Below are 19,860 nucleotides of genomic sequence, written 5' to 3'. Positions count from 1 at the left end.
TTTAGAGCAAATTATTCTGAAATTTTTTATGTATTGGCATAATTTTCATTTTGGTATTTTTTGTTTCCATTTTTATCTATTTTTGGTGTTAGTTAATCGAATCAAAGGAATAAATTAAAAAAAATTAATTTTCAAAAAATGATATGATACCCCACTTTTGTTTTTGTCTAAGATTTTGTCTCTCAAATTTAAAATTAATTTATTCCTAAGTCTTTTAACTTAGTTGACTAATATCAAAAATAGACCAAGAGATAATCAAATCGTTTGATTTTTAAACAAAAATGACAAAAGTGTGAATTATAATAAATATGAGAAGTTTTAAAATAATTTTCTATATATTTAAATATTTAAATTTAATATCTATACAGTAAGACCTTATAAGAGAAATTCAGGAGATTACCTAAAAAATTAAAAATATTCTCAAAATTTAACTCAAAACTGAAAGTTTGCAAATGTGCCTAAAAAATTTAAATATTTATTTTCTTACTCTGCAGTTAAAATCAGTTGTAAACAGTTTCGAAAACACACAATTGAAACTGTCTTACAAAACGTTTCGAATATAGTATCTAATAGTGTTTCAAACAATTTCAAAAAAAATACAATTTGAAATTGTTTTATAAACCGTTTCAAAAACAGTTTCTAATGAAATTTCAAACGGTTTTTTAAAAAATAATTTAAGACCGTTTTAAAAAGTTGTTTCTATTTTAGTTCTAAAAGGTCTCAAAAAAAAATTAATTTAAATTTTTGAAGCAGTTTATAATACAGTTTCAAACAGTTTTTAAAAAACATAGTATTTTTATAAATTTTCAGAGGAAAAAATAAATTTTCGAAAAAAAATGTGTAAAAATAAATTTTCGAAAACGGAATATTTTTGCGAATATTTTTAAAAACAGAGTATTTTTTACAATTTCTCACCTTATAATAGTATGAGATGTATTAAAATAATAAAATAGCAGTTATAATTTATTATTTATTGTTAAATAAAATAGTAAAAATATTAATGAGTCAAATTAGGATCAAAGTCCAAGGTATATGTTCTAGTATTTTTGTCTGCAGCCGTTGGATTGGATATTATCGGGTGGTTGTGAAAAAGTCTATTAAATGCGGTTTTTTCTCTCTTTTTTAGTACAATTTTTTTTTTTTTTGATAATTTGGGGAGGGAGAGCGCTTGTGGGAGAAATCGAACCCACGACCTAGCAGTTTGCTGCTTAGCGCTTATACCATTTTAGTACAAGTTAAGGTGGTGCGAATTGAGAACTATGCAGGAAGAATAATAGAAAGAAAAATATTTTATAACACACCATTTTAATCTATTTTATTTAAAATTTTTTATAAAACAGTATTTTATTCGTCCAATAAAAATATATATTTCAAAAAATAAAAATATTTATTTGTATAAATAATTTATAATTTTTTTTTAAATAGATCTCAATCATAAGACAACACTTTTAAAAAGGTGCATTAAATAAAAAAATTATATAATTTATTCTAATAAAAATAAAAAAATAAAGAAAAGCCAAATTCAATCTAACTTTGGTTTTTGAGATTACCCAAAAGGTAAATAGTCCCATGGATCAGTTGACTCCTTAACTGATATTAAAAAAAAAATCAAATTTGTAAAATTATATTAATTCAACTCGTAATTATACTAAATCTATCAAATCCCACCTCCTCCATTTTACTAATGAAAATAAAACACACTCTCCAAAATAAAATGTGAATTTTAAAAAAAAAAAATTCTAATTTCTATTCAATTCCTTAAATAGGCATTTAATAATTTTCAAATTTTAATTATAATCTTTATAATTCAAACCTCAAAAATCAAATCAATTTATAAATAAATTCCGAGAGATTTTTTTACATCTTTTTTATTTCTCATCTTCTAATTAACTTTAAAAAACACTAAAATTAAATCCAAGTGTCGCCTTATTCAGCCCCAACCGCTATTCTTACCATCGCGGCTCTATCATTCTACGCCTGCAAACGAGAACGACGAGCTGAAGATGACAGTTGTTGGAGGTAGAACTAGAGAAAACTGTCGTTGCTGCTGTACTGATGATGGTTGGTTGCAGCAGTTTAGAAGCAGACTTCCAGGTCCAGCAGTGTTGGAGAAGATGGAGATGGCTGCTGCTGGAGCTAGAGATAAGCGTGGTTGCTGCTGCAGTGATGATGGTTAGTTACAGCAGCGTTGGAGCAGACTTCCGGGTACAACAACATTTTAAAATAACAATTGAGATGGAGATGACTGTCGCAAGAGATGCTGCTGCTACTACAGTAGTAATGTTTGGAGACGACCATCGGCGATAGCGTAATGATTATGACGGTGGAGAGTACCAAGTAGAAGATGGTGGCTGATGTAAGGTTAATTAGGAGGTTTAAGATTATTTTTGAATTAATTAGGATTAGTTACAGTTTTAATTAGATTTTTAATTAGGTTTATTGCTAGCACTACAAAAAAAGAGATGTAAGGGGACAATAAAAATGGTCTTCTATTCTTAAGAAAATGGTCCTCTAATTTTTTGGGGACAACTAAATTTGTCCCCATACTTCGTCCCTATTGCCTCCGTCCCCAATTTCTTAGAGGACAAAAAAAGAAAAGTTGTCCCCATTTTGGGGACGATTGTTGTCCCTAATTTTAAGGACGAAAATCATCCCCTTAGATAAGGACGACTTTCGTCCCAATTGTCCGCGGACGACTTTCGTCCCCATTGTCCGCGGACAACTTTCGTCCCCACTAAAAGCGAGACGACTTTCGTCCCCATTTAACGCTGACGACTTTCGTCTCCATTGAAAGCGGACGACTTTCGTCCCCATTGAATACGACCATTTTAGACGACATTATTCTATATATAATTACTATTTTAATCTCGAATAAATATTTTTTAACAAAAAAAATATAATGAATAAACTAATTTCTATTACAACAATTAAAAAAATAAATAATCTGAATATTTAATATTATTATATCATTCATGTGAACAAACAATAATCTACTGAAATTGAAAATTACATCTAACATATTAAAAATAAATCTACTGATATTCAAAAATTGTACTACAGTAATAATGTACAAATAATGAAAAAAATAACAGTAACCGGATTAATAGTCTTCATGAAAATAAATATTATTGTTTCGCCTAATCATGTGTTGTCCTGCAAAACAAAACAATAAACACAAATCATATACTTATAATTACACTTGTCATATATGGAAAAACGCACATAACACAAAAAATTGAGTATTCATCTGTATGAAAGCATTGTGCCAAAAGAAAGTATAAGCATAAAGATGGCAGACATGATCAAAATTGATACCCTGAACACAATAAAAAAGAGTAACATCGTTTAAGTGTTTTTTGACACATAAACTTGGCAATGCTCAAGTTTTTTTGTTGTAATTGAAATATAGTAAATTTTGGTCGAAACAGCCATCAAGTTTGGTGGAACAATTGCATAAGACAAGCCTATTTCAACCTTTGATCATTCTAAAATAGAACCATTTAAATCTTTGTCACACATCAACAATCAGGAGTAACAACGTTTAATCTCTTGTACTGAACTTTAAGTCGAACAAACATGGTTGAAAGAAAATTAATTGAGCATAAAGACAAAAAACCGAACTATAAAAAAGAACTCATCAAGTCAAATGAAAATCAAAATTAATGTAACAAAGACTGAAATTTTACTTCTTCAGAACTTCGTTTAATCCTCATCATCTTTTTACAACTTCAGAACTTCGTTTAATCCTTATTATCATTAGCTTGATCTTTGTTATCGTTGTCACTAGTATTCATGGGTTCAACTGTATTAATGTTATCGCCATTAGCTAAATTTACAGATACTGAAGCATTTTGTCTATAATTTACAGAGTTCATTAGGTGAAATTAATGGTCCCACTCTCTTTTTTTCTTAGAGGGGGTGAAGTCGATCAGATTTGACATTGTTGTGAGTTGAAATGATCTTATTTAATAATTTGGACCTTTTTGATACGGCGTGCCACGTTGAGGGGGTGAATTGACCTTTTCTCCCGTCTTTAGCGACGAATTTGGCACGTCAAATTCGTTGCCAAACCCGTCGCTAAATGTTTCCGTCTAATTCTCGCTCAATTTAGCAACAGAATCTGTCGCTAATCCGTACGACGGGATTTTCGTCGCTAAATCAAACATTAGTTTGGAAATATTGTCCGTCGCTAAATGTTGTATTCGAATAGTGAAAATGATTTTTAACTACTATTTATCAAATATATCTCTCTTTATAAATAATTCTATAATAGAAATAAGTCAAAGCATTATTTTAATAAGGTTCAAACTCATGATGTAATTAATAAGGTTATTATAATTTTGACAAATGAACAAGTAAAAGAAATTGAAGGAGCGATAATCCATTCGTGAATATTCATTAACGAGCTCTGATGCCATTGCCTTATACTAGTAACAGATTCATCTGGTATTATTCCGATTATTACTTATTGTATTATCAATAGCTATAACAATTTCGATCAATCTCTTCCGGTGCTTGATTTGTTCAATCTCATCTCGAATTAAATTGTAATAAATTAAAGCTTTAGTTCTCCAATATAAAAATCATGGACCAAACCAAATGAAGGGTATTTGAAATATAATGCATGTCTTGGTTCCGATTCTTTCACTCTTCAAAAGATTGAATTTTCAGATAAAATTCACATAGATTCTTACATTATAAATTGCATAGCGTTGAATCTTTTCGTCCATTTTCATTACAGATGAAATCAATCTGTTTAAATGGACGAAAACACTTAATTTAAGAAATTAGATAGTCCATACACCTAATGTGAAATTCTTTTTAATGCATGAACACATCCATAAAAGTATGATTATATGGTGACTTGCATAAACGTTAACCATATTTTAAAATGATAGATTTTATAAATTAGAAAAATTTCTTGACAAGCACCTCTACTGCTGAGCTGTTGCAGTAAAACAAGCAGCGTTTGTAAGCTATATTTACTGTGAAATGAATTACTAATATTTAATTTTATAAAATTTATAAAATAATAAATTTCATTTTTATAATATGTAATTGTAATTTTTAATTTTTGTATGCAAGGTTTTTTTAAAAGAAATATTTGTATCTTAAAGAATTGACTGGAGGTGTTTACTGAATTGTTTCAATTTTTCAAACAAAAAAAATGGAAATTGGATTATGTGGGCGTTAGGTTCAGCTGTTTTGAAGAGCTTTTCGCTTTTGCTTTTCAAAAAGCTCTATTTTAGGTGTTTGGTGAGATATTTGAATCAGTTGTTGGCAGCTGTTTCCATCTCAAACAGCTCTGTTTCCAACAGCTCCAATTTGAAGCTTTTTCTCAAAAGTTCTTTTTTTATTTGTTTATTGACAAAACTAACCCTAACTTTGGCCCTGTTTGGTTCAGCTGGTTGATGCAGCTGATAGCTGATAGCTGTTAGCTGTTAGCTGGTAGCTGATTCATATTTGTGTTTGGTAAATTTTATTGAGTTGCTGCTGTTTCTTAGTAAAATGACTAATATAGACATCATTTATATATAAGCATATTAATTAGAATTCATGCAAACTTCAAAAAAAATAATTAACTAACATATAATATAATTAAAAAAATCAATAAATAAATAAAAAAAATATTTCAATATGTTTTTCTAAATATTAAAAAAAATGAACATCCTACAAATCTCTTCTTGCTCTCATTAAACTATGAGCAATTTGATCTTTTATTATTTTCATCTGTGCAGCTTCGCCTTCTTCACAATTTTCACTTGATCGGTCGTCATTCAAATTATTAAATATATCAGGAGGCATGAAATTGGGATTTTTATCCAGATGTAAAAATGCCGGATCATCTAGAGCTTTTCTTCGAATATAATTATGTAACGCCATTGATGTAATAACAATATCTCTTTGTACATGAAATGGATAAGAAGGCATCAATCGTAAAATTTTCCATCTTGCTTTCCAAACTCCAAAAGTTCTTTCAATGCAACTCCTAAGAGACGAGTGCCGCCTATTGAAAGTTTCTTTTAATCCTTTTGGTCGACCGCTACGTTGAAATTCAGGTAGATGATATCTAGTTCCTTTATAAGGTGCGAGAAATCCTTCTATTTGTGAATATCCAGCATCAACTAAATAGTATTTTCCTATAATTACCATAAAATATATTAAAATTAATTTTAGCATCATAATAATAGCTGTTAAGCAAATTATAAAATATACCTGGAGGTGGTTTAGGAAAATTTAACGTTTTTTTATGGATAGCACATTGAAAAATTTGTCCATCATGCGCAGTACCTTCCCATCCAGCCAACACAAAAGTAAATTGCATGTCAAAACTACAAGCAGCCATAATATTTTGTGTAGTAACTCCTTTTCTACCAATATATCGAATAATTTCATGTTCTTCCACACATGCTGATACATGAGTTCCATCAATTGCTCCAATGCAATCCTATTTTACAAAGTTAATATATGTATTAGTAATTCTATAAATAAATAGACTTATATATATATATATATATATATATATATATATATATATATATATATATATATATATATATATATATATATATCAAACTTAACTTTTATAAATAAATACCTTAAAGTGAGGCATGTATCTTTCATCATCTTGTATTTCTAAAGGAATCGTAGAAAACGTAAGATCCTTTAGCTTGATCACGTCAATAGAAAATCGCATCATTGACTTTAATACTTCACGAAAAACTCTGCTAATTGTCTCACCTGATCGTTGAAAACGTTCTTGAGCTTGTCGATTTGAAGCTCCCAGGGAAAGAATAAACAAAAATATACCAACTTTCTCTAAAGTTGACATTCTTGGTGAAGCAGCTAAACCATAATATTTTTCAAGATCTTGACAAAGGTTAATAAATGTATCTTTATCCATCCTAAACATGTTAAGACATCTTTTATCATTTCCCCTCATAATCTCTAGTAACCACATCATCCCTGTTTGAAATGAATCCATGCATGGTTCTTTATAATTGTACCTGAAATATGATTCTGATACAATTCCAACAGCATAGATTGTTCTTTCCCAAATTTGATCATCATCATTGTCATCTTCAAAAATAATTTTTTGAACGTCATTCATATCTATAAAAAAAATAGTAAGTAATATTAATCAGAGACAACTGTAGTTGCTAATAATAGATATATTTGTAATATAATAATGCATATCACATATAACAAAGTTTTCATTTAAATAAAATAAAATATCCAAATCCTTAAACTTTTTAACAAACATCCAAAATAATGCTAAGGGTTAGACGACCAAAATTTTAAATTATTCTAAATATTAAAAAGATTAAAAGAAAAACTTCTAGTTGTTCGGTTTCCACATGCCCTTCACCCACAATGTGTGATGATATTCAAGCCATTTCTACTTTGTCCCAGTATCTTTCAAAGTACAGTACATCTCTCTTTTTGATTTTTGATCCAACAATAAAGTACTAAAAAAATAAATATCACTTGCCTCTTGCATTTGTGGTAAAGAAAGAACATCTTTCATAACCTCTTCAATGGAACAACCTGGGCGATCCCCTAAAACTCTACATAATGCAGTAGTCTTATTTTTCATACTTTCCTGCATACCTTCATTCAATTCTCTAACAATATTGGTCACTTGCTCAGTACCCGATAATTTTTTTTCTTTACCCCCTTTCTTATTCATTCGCCCATCAGCTGGAGAATCTGTTCTCTTTTGCTTTTTACCACTTCCTTGACTAGTATTACTTCCAACATTTTCTAAGTTTGTTGTTCCAAAAAGGAGCTCAGTAAACGATTGTTCCTTGCCTAATCCTCCACCACTCATCTCATTTAAATGTTCATTAAAATTATTTTCTAGATAACCACTCTGTTGAGTAGAAAGCACATCATCATGTGACAGTTCTTCAATATCACTAGGTAAAATTCCAGAAGATGGAGCATATGCATAATCTCCGGTAGCCACGGTACTCAAAAATATAATTTCGTATTTCTCATAAAGCTCTTTACCGATTCCCTTTTCACGAAATTTTGCAAAACTTGGATTTTCCTAAAACATGAAAAATAAATTATTGATCAATTACTTAATCTATTTTTATTGTTAAAACAAAAGTTATTTATATTTAGAAAAAGAACACTTACTTGAATTTTTTCATCACACCATTCATTAGATGCCATGACTGTGCCGGTAAAAGGATTTCATCCTAATCCAGTTGATTTTCCTTTCAATTCTTTCCAAATTTTCCATTGTTCTTTCATCCAATCCCATTTATGTTTTAGTTGTTCTCTAGTAAATACTAAGCCAACAAGTTTCATCTCATTTTCTACCCAAATCCACCCTCTATCACCCCACCCACCTCCACTTCTCTGACCAATATTAGTACCTTTAACATATGTCAACAAATGAAGTAAATTGCTCATTTGTCCAAGTGACTCTTCCGCTAGTCTTACACTTGCGAGACATATTTATATCTATAATCAAAATTAAATATACTTCTTATTAATAATATAACAAATATAATGGAACAAAGAATCACACAAAGCAAATACACTTGCGATAAATTATTTATTTATACCTTAGGAATTGAATTGTTCCAATAAAAAATAACAATCTGATGCAAAGGAGAAATAAAAATGACTATAAATACATGCATAATTTAGATGTCGGGCCATGCAAATTGACAAGATAACATATAAACAAACAAAATTATTAGGTACATATATTACTAATATAGATCATAATATATAGTTATAATTTGAAATTTGGGTAAAACGTTGTGCATTATTCAGCTAGTGCAGTACATGATTATCTTTTTTTAACAATGACCCACCGTAACCCAAATCACAGCACTTAGGAAAATTATAATTAACAACGCAAAAAATTAAGCAGTAACTACATAATAACAACAAATCGCAACGGATAAATTTAAAACTACATAATCAATAGCATACATGCATCATCTTGTACCAATTATGAAAATTTGGTTTGTGTTAAAAATTTAAACCAGTAGCTGCATAATAACAACGAAAACAAATAAGTATATTTTATCAATTGAATTTTACCCAACATGATAACCCAGATATAAAAGTACTTCCAAACAAAAATTTAAACAAACAAAAGAACGATAAACATACCTTGTGGAGTAGCACAAAATCAGTAATTCTTGTATATCTTGATTTTCTCAACAGTTATGACTAATTTTGATTGACGTATATTTTAGAAAATAGACGTTAGAGAAAACTGAATAGACCTCAAATAGAATTAGGTCTTTTCTTATATAAGAAATAAAGTGGAAGGACAATATTTCCAAACTAACGTTAGATTCTAGAACAAGATAATTTAATTTTGTTTGAACATGTTTAGCAACTCATCGGAGGGGAAATGATTATTAAATCACCTTTTAAACCACAGTGTTTCCCGTCATTAGTTGCTTCTAATTGGTCCACATAGGCACACAAATGTCCTTCCTAAATTATTTTAAAATCCCAACACCCAAATTATTTAGTCAGAGATACCCAACAAACGTTTGAAGACGTATATATAACCAAATGTCATTGACTTTCTCTAAATATGCCTGTTGACCTTTATTGAAATACTAGTAATTTCATTAATTTCTTTGTTATTCTTTTGAAGTAAACAGTGTTTATACTCTGTTTCTCTCTCTCTCTCCATATCTTAATTTTGTTTTCCTTTTTCTCTAAACTTTTTTGTCATCTTCATCTTAAAGATGGAATGGAGAAAGTATTTTTCCGATTTTAATCTGAAAATCATCTCCTCTTCGCCCATAGAAATATTTATTTTATAATTTTCATCCTTTACTTTACTAAGTATCTTCATTGGAGAATTTTTATATATCCGATATATATTCTATTGTTTGTTTGATTAGAATTTTTTATAGTTTTAGATTTATATTATAGTTTATTTTCTTAGATCTATCAAGAATATTAAGTGTTTATTCGGACTTTAGATCCAATTTCTTGTAGGTTAAATTTTTTAGAGGATTATCGTTCTAACTTTTTAGAATTTCATTAAAGATGGGGATCGAAAATACTAGGTTTTAACGAATCGAGCGGATTGTCGGTCAAATCAGAAGGGAAAATCGAAGTACCCGCTCCAACAGAACTTCGCTCTCAAGTTCTCGTTCGGTCCTTTTATTCAGAATCGATATCTATATCTGTTTTATTTCGATTTATTTTTTACTTGTATCTTGTTTTATTTATTAGTATTTTAGATCAAACATTGAAAGAACATATATCTTTCTTGTTATACGATTTTCCATTTGTATATTACTATTTATCAATGAATTCTACCTATGGAAACAATATTTCCTTATTATCATCCGAGAAGAGGAGTGTTTGTGTGAAGAATTGAACCTACAATTTATTTGCACTAGCGTAAAACAAGCCCAAACTGAGAGCTCGATTAAGATGAGTTTGGAGAAATGATACTGATCCAAGAAGAAAATAACCCAGCCCAAGTGCGAGTTCTCTAGAAAACCATATTTGCATAGAGAGAACATGTTGATGGCTAGACTAGATTAGAACTCTTTTTATATTTATCACCAAATAAAAAAGTTAAAACTCTTATTAGAATTAAAACTCTTATGACTATAAATAGCTAAGCTATTTAATGATTAAACACACATTTTTTTTATCAAGGATTGGGATTTTCTCATGTTCACTTAAACATGAAGGGTCATGTTCACGACTCTACATCATTCATTACAAGATGAATGGTGTAGATTAATTTAACTAAAATTGAATTTTTTATCTACACCATTCATTTGTAATGAATGGTGAAAATTCATTGAACATAATCTCTCATGTTCAAGTGAACATGAGGGATCCCAATCCTTTTATCAAACAGACAATAAGCTCAAACATTTTATACCAATCTCTTAATTGAATTTAACTTAGAAGTAGATTTGATATCGTTCTCGCTTGGACCTCCGTGGTTCCCAAAATTGATCTTAATAGTGTTAATTTAGAAGGTTACATAAAATCACACCCTGTGATTGTCATTTAAGCAAAACCCTATTAAAGCATCGAACCGTGAAGGACCCATTAATGAATTCAAAGATTTGAGCTTGGATATATTTTCTGTGAATATCTTTTGGCAACTCCACTAGGGACATGTTTTATGGTTCGCACAAAAATCTAGCTTTCGAAGGATGATTATAGGTATACTTGGTCCACCACCCGATTTTTATCTGAAAAAAGTCATTTGTCGGACGATTTAGACGCGGACATAGTAAATATAATGCCAAGGATAACAACACCCAACAACCGACCAAAGGGCCCCTTGGGCCGATTGTGCCCCCTTCTGGGATGAGTGGCGTTGATCATATGGCCGAAGACCTCACGCTAAGGTATGAAGAAGATATGGTCCAGTATAATCGCGAGATGCATCCAAGCTAACCCTTCCTCTCGCATGCCGATTTCTCTTCCATGAGAGACGAGATTGCCTTAGAGAATTGGGAATGTTTGACGGGGTAATTTAACAAATGTCGAATGTCATAAAATCAATGTTGGAAGACCATAAGATCGTTCAAAGAGGGATCATAAGAGATTTGATAGTTTGATGACTATTGTGACATATTTGGCAAACCTCATCTCGGGACAGACCATCGTCGAAAAAGGTTATCGTAGGGCTGACTTGCCCATGCAAATAGACATGGGTACCAGGGTTACTTGGTCGATCAAGGGTAGCAGGAAAATAGGCTCGGTATGCAGTATAGAAATGTCACGTTGTTGACATGCCCTGAAAGGTAGACATCAAGAGCCGATATGATCGGCCAAATATCTGGTGAAGAGCATCTTAACGAGCCGATCATCAATTTATAGACCTTTGAAACGATTCCAAATGCGAATAATTCCTCCTTGGATAAGGGTGGAAACAATCCATATAATCGGGGGAACTGTTGGAGGAGCTATAAAAGCTTGGAGTGGACTTAAGGCCGTGTCACGACCCGATTTCCGCTTAGAAACTCGTGTCGAGACCTGCGCTAGGGAATGGGAATGGTTGTTCCGAAACCCGTAGCAAGCCTAGGAAAAACAGTAAAAACTTTTCGCGTTTTGAAAACATAAAAGGTCTCAATTTCTTTTCGCAAGTATTTAAAACCTTCAAATAAACGTGTAATCAAAACCATGCATTCGCATTTCTAGACTCAGGGTGATACATGTATACTGCACACACCTTGACACAACCCTGTCCAAAAACAATGCCAGCGGTGCAAACCAGTTATCGCGTCAAGTAACTGGTTTAAGCATGCCATTTAATTAATCACAAAGCTTTTATCAAAACCAGGTTTCTTATAAACAACTGGCAAAAGCCCTTTTTATAAAAACATGCTTTTTGTCCCAAAATGATACTAACAGTAGTTTCATATCAGAGTTTAAGCATTTACAATTGAACTACTGTTCGGAGCTAGAACTACTCTGCAGCTCTAGAGTGACCTTTATTTAGTTACAACTTCCAGAAAAAGAATTGGAAGTCTTGTCACGACAAAATATCATTTACCTGTGAAAAGGGAAATCAACGGGGGTCAAATATGAGTGAATTCACATAGTTACTCAAGCATATTAATAAAAGCAGAAATCGCATGTAAACACACTTTGTGCAGCCAAATAACCGATCCAAATGAAACCCTAAGAGAAACCCCATTTGGTTAACTGTGATTAATGTCACAGTTCGTGCTCTCTTGTTTAACACAGGATGAAATGTGAACTCATGTTATCACAATCATCTTATCTCTGTGTAAGGTTTGCTGGGCCGTAAATCAAATTACTGGCTCCCCAGGATAACCTGTTAGGTCTTGGCCGCTTTGCAAGCATCTGGCCCAAGAACCCAACTAGTATGCAATGCAATGTTTTATTAATACCGGTGATCACACAGTTCTATTGTTGCCTAATAGATAGCACGTTCCAGTGGATCTATATATTGGTTTCAAATTGACTCTATGCAATGCAATTTCAAACACATTTTTAGTTATAAATGTTTTGGCATCAATATTCAAAAGTAAATATGCGAACTCACAAAACCGTTATCCACAAAACAGTTCTCGTTCACCCTCTACTCTTCTTGTCCAGTAGCTTGCTTGCTCGTCGGATCTAGTTAGAAAACAATTATTAAACACAATTGAAACAAGAATTCTAACTCTAAAGAGTAGACTCTCTATTGACATTACTAAACATATAGCATATCTAGTCTATACTCATTTTTAATCTCAACTCATAGTCCTCTATCTATTAATCACTTTGATTAATAGAGAATCTAATTAAAACGTCTCTAAGTTTTAATTAATCGAACTTCCTTAAACGTCCAAGTTCTTTTTAGTCCTTATTGAACGTACCGTTCAAAATTGTTCAAAATTCGTTGGTTCGGAACCCGACGTGCGAAAGCACGTCGGAAAACACGCGCTGGCGCGAGGCCCTGTGCGCCCGCACAGGACACTGTGCGCCCGCACAGTGTCCCTGTGCGTCCGCACAGGTGACTGTGCGGTCGCACAGTCTCAAAGAGACTGTGCGCTCGCACAGTCGGGCTGTGCGTGCGCACAGCCTAGGCTGTGCGTCCGCACAGTCACTGTGCGACGCACAGTGGCTGTGCCGCACAGCCACGGGAACTCCGTTCCCGGGCCGATTTCCGTCGAGCTAAACCCATTTTTCGATCCAAAACGCATATACAAATACCAATCTATCCATTTTCACTATCGGAACGTAAAATCATTACGTATACGTTCGATTCGATACGGTAACCGTTATATATTCGATTATAATCCATTTTCTATATATCCAAATTCAAAATAACGGTTATAACTTCGATTATTAATGGATTACCGAAGAAATTTGAGTTAAAAACGAGAAATTGGATCGAAACCGTCGAACCTACCGTCGTGTGCCGTCGTCGCCGTTCCTCTGAATACAAAACCTAAGTTTTAGGTTTCTGAAACTAATGAATTCATTTGAATTTATATTGATATATATAGTTTGGCAAAATGTCAAACTAATCCCTAGGTATTCACGCGTTACTTTAACCCAAATTCTTAAATACTCGTCCGTAACTAAAACGGACAACGAACTCCAAATTTTATGAAGTTTTAACCACGAATTCCATAATTCGTAATTAGAATAAAAACAAAATTTGTATTCTCATGGGACTTATATTTTATCTTTAATAAATCATTAAAGATTTATTAGGGCTAAATTAGACCCACTTAATAAAATTTCTATCTCCAAATTCTATAAAATTTTAGGGGCAACTTTCTAAAAATATTTCGTGAATATTAACTCCAAAAATATTCACACGGGACTTATAAATTATCCTATTTTAATTTATAAGCATTTCTTAATTCCCGTTAGTTAAAATATAAATATCCAATTTTTATATTTTAACTTCTATAACTATTTTATATTTACGGAGATATTATAAATTAAATTTATCCTTAAATTTAATTTACGTTCTCCCAGTCCTATAAATTATTCCTTACGTGGAATAATTTAATCCTTTAATTTTACGGGGTATTACAGGCCGACCCTACGGCCGTCGTATGTGAAACCTTATCCTGATTGAGCAGATAAACTATAAACATATCCCAAAGGATACAAGGAGTCGGAATTCAGCCTATTCTCGGGAAAAGAGCACGGTCAATCAACCGTTGAGAACATCGCTAAGTTCTTGGCTCAATCCGGCAAAGCAGGCGCACATGACTTTTCAAAACTAAGAATGTTTTCTATTTCCTTCATCAAGATGGAATTTACTTGTTACTCTCACCTACCGCCCAGTTCAATTGGAATAGGGAAAGATACGGAAACAAGGTTTTGTGAAGAATTCTATAGGGCATCGCTAGACGTTACCCTAGCCGATCTTGCTCGTATCTCATAATTTCCCGGTGAGACGATGGAAAATACAGCAGGTTATTCAGGAACCTACGTACTCGGTGCCTGACAAATATATCAAAAATAGATTGTGTATCCATGGTAATCAATGGGATGGGTTTGGTGATGAGGGAGCACTTTGAAGGGCATCGCTTTAGCGACCTGTTAATTTGCATGGGTGATGATTTCTCAGTCTTGGAAGCTTCAGAAGGCAATTCTTGTTGGGAGGCTGTTAAAGAAGTGGTTTGTTGTACTTTAGCTTTCTTCTTTGAATGAGAGGATCTGATCTCCTTGGGAAGTTTAGACTTTTTCTTCTTATTCTTCTTCTTTCTAGTCTCCTCATCTCAAGGGAAGTCTTAGCTCGACTTTTCTTCCTCGGACACTACAGTGAATGAAAACTGTTAGAACAACAAAAGGGCAAATTATGGGAAAAAAATAGAAACTATTATACCTGAGCAAGCAGCTTGCTTGGTAAGCACTACAAGATCAGCTTTAGGGTCTATATCTTTTAAAAATAAACCAGTAAACGTAACATTGTCGGGACCTTGAATTGCTATAGGATCCGCTCGGCTGATCATGGTGCAAGGAACCTTAGGGGGGTTATATACAAAATTTGGGCGAATACGTTCACTAAAGATTCTATATGAAAACTAGAGATATTTGTTTCACCAAAAACTTGAAAAATTATTGGACGAACCACCTATACCTAGTTTTCTTATATTCTTTCATTTTTATACACATGTGAGGGCAATCTAGAGGGATAAATTTAAATTTAAAGAATTTCTCAAACCTTTTAATTTCAAAAAAGATAGTGTAATTACCTTTAAAGTTCATTAGCTTAGGCACATGCAAAAGAAACAGTCTGACATGAGTGGGAGTTTTACTAAGTTAAGGAAGGAAAAAGTTATTGAAAGATAAAATCTCCTTCGAAGTGATCACAAAGTGCTGATCCACAATCGCCCCCACCAGTTCGTAAACTCATCACTACACTAGGGTTCCATCTCAGGGAATGGTAAGTGTACGGGTTTAGAAAGGTATGTGGTGCCTAAGCGAATCTGAAAATTGATATCTCTTTTGTTCTTTATAGTCGGTCTTGCACGGCCATGTGCATTTTTGTCAATAAGAAACGGACATAGGATCGCCTGGGTTCGCCCTAGGTGGCGGCTATAGTAGTTGGCAAAGCAGCCCTCAGAGCCACTGTATTTATAGGACATGCAAACTATAAGGTTTCTGGATTGAAGAGAGCTCGCCTAATTGGTGTCCCAACAAAGTTATTGCTCAGACTGACCATCAAAATTGTCTTCCCATCCGTATATCAGCCATAGTGGTGGGTTTGTCCAGTACAAAAGGGGGCAGAACAGTTCGACCGGTCGAGTTTGTGTTTTATTGAAGAAGGAAATGACTTGGAGGACATGTTTTATAGAGGGTGAGGCCTTTCAATAAGGTGTACGCATAACACTCAGCATGCTGATATGGCTCAACCTCTACCATCTCAGGGAAATATAGGGCGAGCTACATTGGCACTATCCACAAGGGACCACTGCAACACTTGTATACCTTTGGTTCTTCAGTGGGTAGAAGATCATGCATGGCACGGTAAACATGGGCAAGCATAAATTTGCCCAAATTGAGGTGAAATCCTTCAACAACGGCTTTGACAATAGTGAAGCAATGGGTCGTAATGCGAAAGGAGGCAAGGCACACGATTAATTTGGAAAAAAAAGTAGCTTGAGAAAGATGAATGTTTGTGCTGGTCAAGGTGGATAGGGTCATGTCACATGTTGGCCTTCAGGAAGTTTCCATAATTACGTAGTCCCTTGTTTAAGCCGAGATTATTCATCGACGAGTCAAGCAGAGACGATATTATTTGGCCAGTAATGGGAACATTCAGCATGACAGCCATATACAGTAAGTTAATGTACATTGGGCCGAACCAGAAATAGAAATTGTTGATGGCTGACGACCATAAGATAAATGCGCCCATTAGATAATGTTTCTTGATAGGCCGGCCGACTTTGTAAATATGGATGAAAATCCTCGTGGATTACCAAGTGCTTTTGTACAAGGGCTCGAATATGTTAAACCAGATGCAGAAGTCATCATTTAATAAGGGCTAGTTTTTGAGATGTCCTTTAACCCAAAAAGAAGCTTGATGAGGGAGAGAGAACCGAGGAGGGAAGTGTTCATTAAATGGAACTGCAGTTGCAAGTAACTCTGAGGGCGACATTGTGATTGGCCCACAGGCAGTATGTATTGGATTCTATAGGTATGAGTACCTCGAAGTTGGTTGAAGTATTGGAAGCCTTAAGATCTTTCAGTTTATCTCGGACCGATTTGCTAACTTATTTGTCTTAATGCGCCATTGAAAGCTGTAAGAGTAAATGCAAATATAATTCAGCCTGAATAGGGTTCTAAACAAAGATTATGGCCGAAGCAAAGTGTCACGACCCAATTCTATGAGTCCAGACCGGCGCTAGGGAATGGTAGTTTTGAAAGCCTAGAAACCTCTATAAATCTTTCGCGTTTTGAAAACACAAAAAGGTCTTAATTGCTTTTCATAAGTGTTTGAAACCCTTTTTCTGAGAATGTAATCAAAACACTGTGATTGTATCTCTAAAATTCAAGGCGTACACATAAATTCCATATAACATAATAGCCATGTCCGAATACAATGTAAACAGTCTAAGACTAGTTAACATCACAAGCAACTAGTTAAAACATTTTGTACAAACATATAGCTTTATCATAAATCCAATTTTACTTTATAAACAACTAACAAAATCCCTTTGTACAAACACACATCATGAAAAACCATATACACAAAACAATAATTTCATATCATAGTAAATCATTTAAAAATGAACTCCATGGTGGATTGGGCCAGAATCGTCTGTTTCTTTGATTTTCAAGAAACAGCTCCACCAGCTATACTAAAAATATAACCACTTGTAGCTTTGGAATCATCTGATAATGTATTACAATCTGCATCACTGTGTCTTTCAAGGACAACATTATGCTTATGATAATGTAACCCTAGTTTCATGGTTCTCTTAACGTATCTCAATACCCTTTTAATAGCATGTCAATGCTCAATACTAAGTCTACTAGTAAAGTTGCACAGTAATCAAATGATATGTGTAATATTGGGCCTGTCCAATCATTGGCATACCAAAGGATGCCAATGATACTCGCATAATCAAACTATCGTATGTTATCACCAGTGTTCTTGAACCGTTTTGCACTTAGATCATATGGTGTACAAGAAGGTTTATTGATAAAGTAATTATATTTCTTAATAACCTTATCAACATAGTGAGATTGATCTAAAGAAATTCCCTTTTTAGACTTAGTGATACTTATGCCAAGGATTACACTAGCTTTTGATAAATCTTTCATATCAAAATTGGCACACAACATTGATTTCACAGCATTCATAACATGAATATTTGATCCAAAGATCAACAAGGCATCAACTTATAAACATATGAAAATACAAAGCCCATTCTTATATTTATAGTAAATGCATTTGTCACTTTCATTCACTTCAAACCATTTAAGATTACAAGGTTATAAAAAATTTCATGCCATTGAGTAGGTACTTGTTTTAGTGTGATATATCATGTGTTTCTGGCGTGTATTGTCGAGGTTTCATAGTGTTTTTGATGTGTTTATCTTTGCTTACATGTTTGAATTATATTGGTATGGTGTTTGGCATGTGGATCGATATGAGTTTTGAAGTGTTGCATGCATAGTGGCATATGAATTTTTAATCGGGTTTTGAATCAATGTGTTGTGAAAGATCGTTTAGTTTAAAGCTGGATTTTAACTTTGGACGATCGTCTGTTTGTTTTAGACGATCGTCTAGTTTTTAAAATCCAAACGACTGTCTGGAATGTTAGACAATGGTCTATCATGGTCTTCTAATAAACCTAATTTTTGTTTTAAAATTCATTTTTCTTGAATTTTCATAACTCAAACGCCCAAACTCTTCTCTCAACCTATTTTTCTTTGATCATAACTAAATCCTTCATGGTTTTGAATGATCATTTGATAATACAATTCATTTCATCAAGATTTTGAAGTTCTTAAAGTTGCATGTGAGTTTGGCAAACTTGGGATTTCATGAGCTTTGATCATCCTTTTTTCAACTCTCTTTTTTCTGAGTTTTTGGTGATATCTAAGGGTATTTTTTAAGAGGATCTTCTCTCTTTTTACCTTCATATATTTCTTTATCCGGTGATAATTATTTCACAACTTTCTTCATCTTGGCTTTGATTTTAATTGATCTTGATTTTTTTATCAGGTGAGTCGATAGTATAGAGACACGACGGCAACGAAAAGCCTACGTTTCATCTTCGGCAAATGACGTCGTATGCTCTACTTGCAGCAACTCAAAAAAAAAACATTACGTGAAAGAAATCACCACCGAAGAGGGGAACATGTATTGAGTCTGTATTTGTTCTTTATAGGGTGTACGTGCGAAATCAACAAAATTTGGAGCCATCGACTATAGTGGTAGATTCTTTTTACATTTTCAATGTGTTCTAATGTTCAGTTGGTTATCGTTTTTCTGTATTTAATCGGTGATTTTGATGTTTTATTTAGAATCGAATGTTTTTGATATTATAATTGTTTAAAATTTATTTTTATTAGCTCATGCTTTTTAATGTTTTTTTTAGGGGTCATGTTTTTCAATGTTTAGTATATTGTTATTGATTTATTAAGCTATACCTTTGATCTACTATGTATAGTTCCCATATCTAGCTAGAGATTGTGATTTTGGCAGTCTGGGTGGACAACTTTAGTTTGTATTGTTTTATGAAGTATTGATTTAGTCTTTGTGCATCTTAAAGCGGTTTAAAGGTTATATTTTTTTGAGTAAGTTACAAAAGTATACAAAAGAGGGGTTGTCTTTTCATGCGGTATAATCAATATAAAAGTAAATAACATGCAGTACAAATTTTCAGCAATTTATTACACCTA

General features: G+C 32.8%; 2 protein-coding genes across 2 annotated transcripts; both read right to left on the bottom strand.

Annotated features, from left to right (window-relative positions):
- Nucleotides 1-5,670: 5,670 nt before the first annotated feature.
- On the bottom strand, nucleotides 5,671-7,111 carry LOC126672707 (protein ALP1-like). The gene is made up of 3 exons (XM_050366665.1): nucleotides 6,599-7,111; nucleotides 6,217-6,448; nucleotides 5,671-6,140 (listed from the first exon to the last, which is right to left on the bottom strand). The coding sequence occupies exons 1-3, from the start codon at nucleotides 7,109-7,111 to the stop codon at nucleotides 5,671-5,673; spliced, it is 1,215 nt and encodes a 404-aa protein (XP_050222622.1).
- A 288-nt stretch (nucleotides 7,112-7,399) lies between these two features.
- Nucleotides 7,400-8,181, bottom strand: LOC126672702 (uncharacterized). The gene is made up of 2 exons (XM_050366660.1): nucleotides 8,146-8,181; nucleotides 7,400-8,053 (listed from the first exon to the last, which is right to left on the bottom strand). Exons 1-2 carry the CDS (start codon nucleotides 8,179-8,181, stop codon nucleotides 7,400-7,402), a joined length of 690 nt encoding a protein of 229 aa, XP_050222617.1.
- Between the last annotated feature and the right edge of the window lie 11,679 nt (nucleotides 8,182-19,860).

Source organism: Mercurialis annua, linkage group LG1-X, assembly GCF_937616625.2.
Source record: "Mercurialis annua linkage group LG1-X, ddMerAnnu1.2, whole genome shotgun sequence".
Lineage (NCBI taxonomy): Eukaryota > Viridiplantae > Streptophyta > Magnoliopsida > Malpighiales > Euphorbiaceae > Mercurialis > Mercurialis annua.
Note: the sequence above shows the minus strand (reverse complement) of the source record. Positions and strands in the feature narration are given on the sequence as shown.

Coding starts and splice junctions, on each gene's coding strand:
- LOC126672707 (XM_050366665.1), bottom strand. CDS start 7,111: ATGAATGACGTTCAAAAAATTATTTTTGAAGATGACAATGATGATGAT. Junction 6,449..6,598: donor GATACATGCCTCACTTTAAG/GTATTTATTTAT, acceptor TTTGTAAAATAG/GATTGCATTGGAGCAATTGA. Junction 6,141..6,216: donor TTTTCCTAAACCACCTCCAG/GTATATTTTATA, acceptor TGGTAATTATAG/GAAAATACTATTTAGTTGAT.
- LOC126672702 (XM_050366660.1), bottom strand. CDS start 8,181: ATGGCATCTAATGAATGGTGTGATGAAAAAATTCAA. Junction 8,054..8,145: donor GGTGTGATGAAAAAATTCAA/GTAAGTGTTCTT, acceptor TTCATGTTTTAG/GAAAATCCAAGTTTTGCAAA.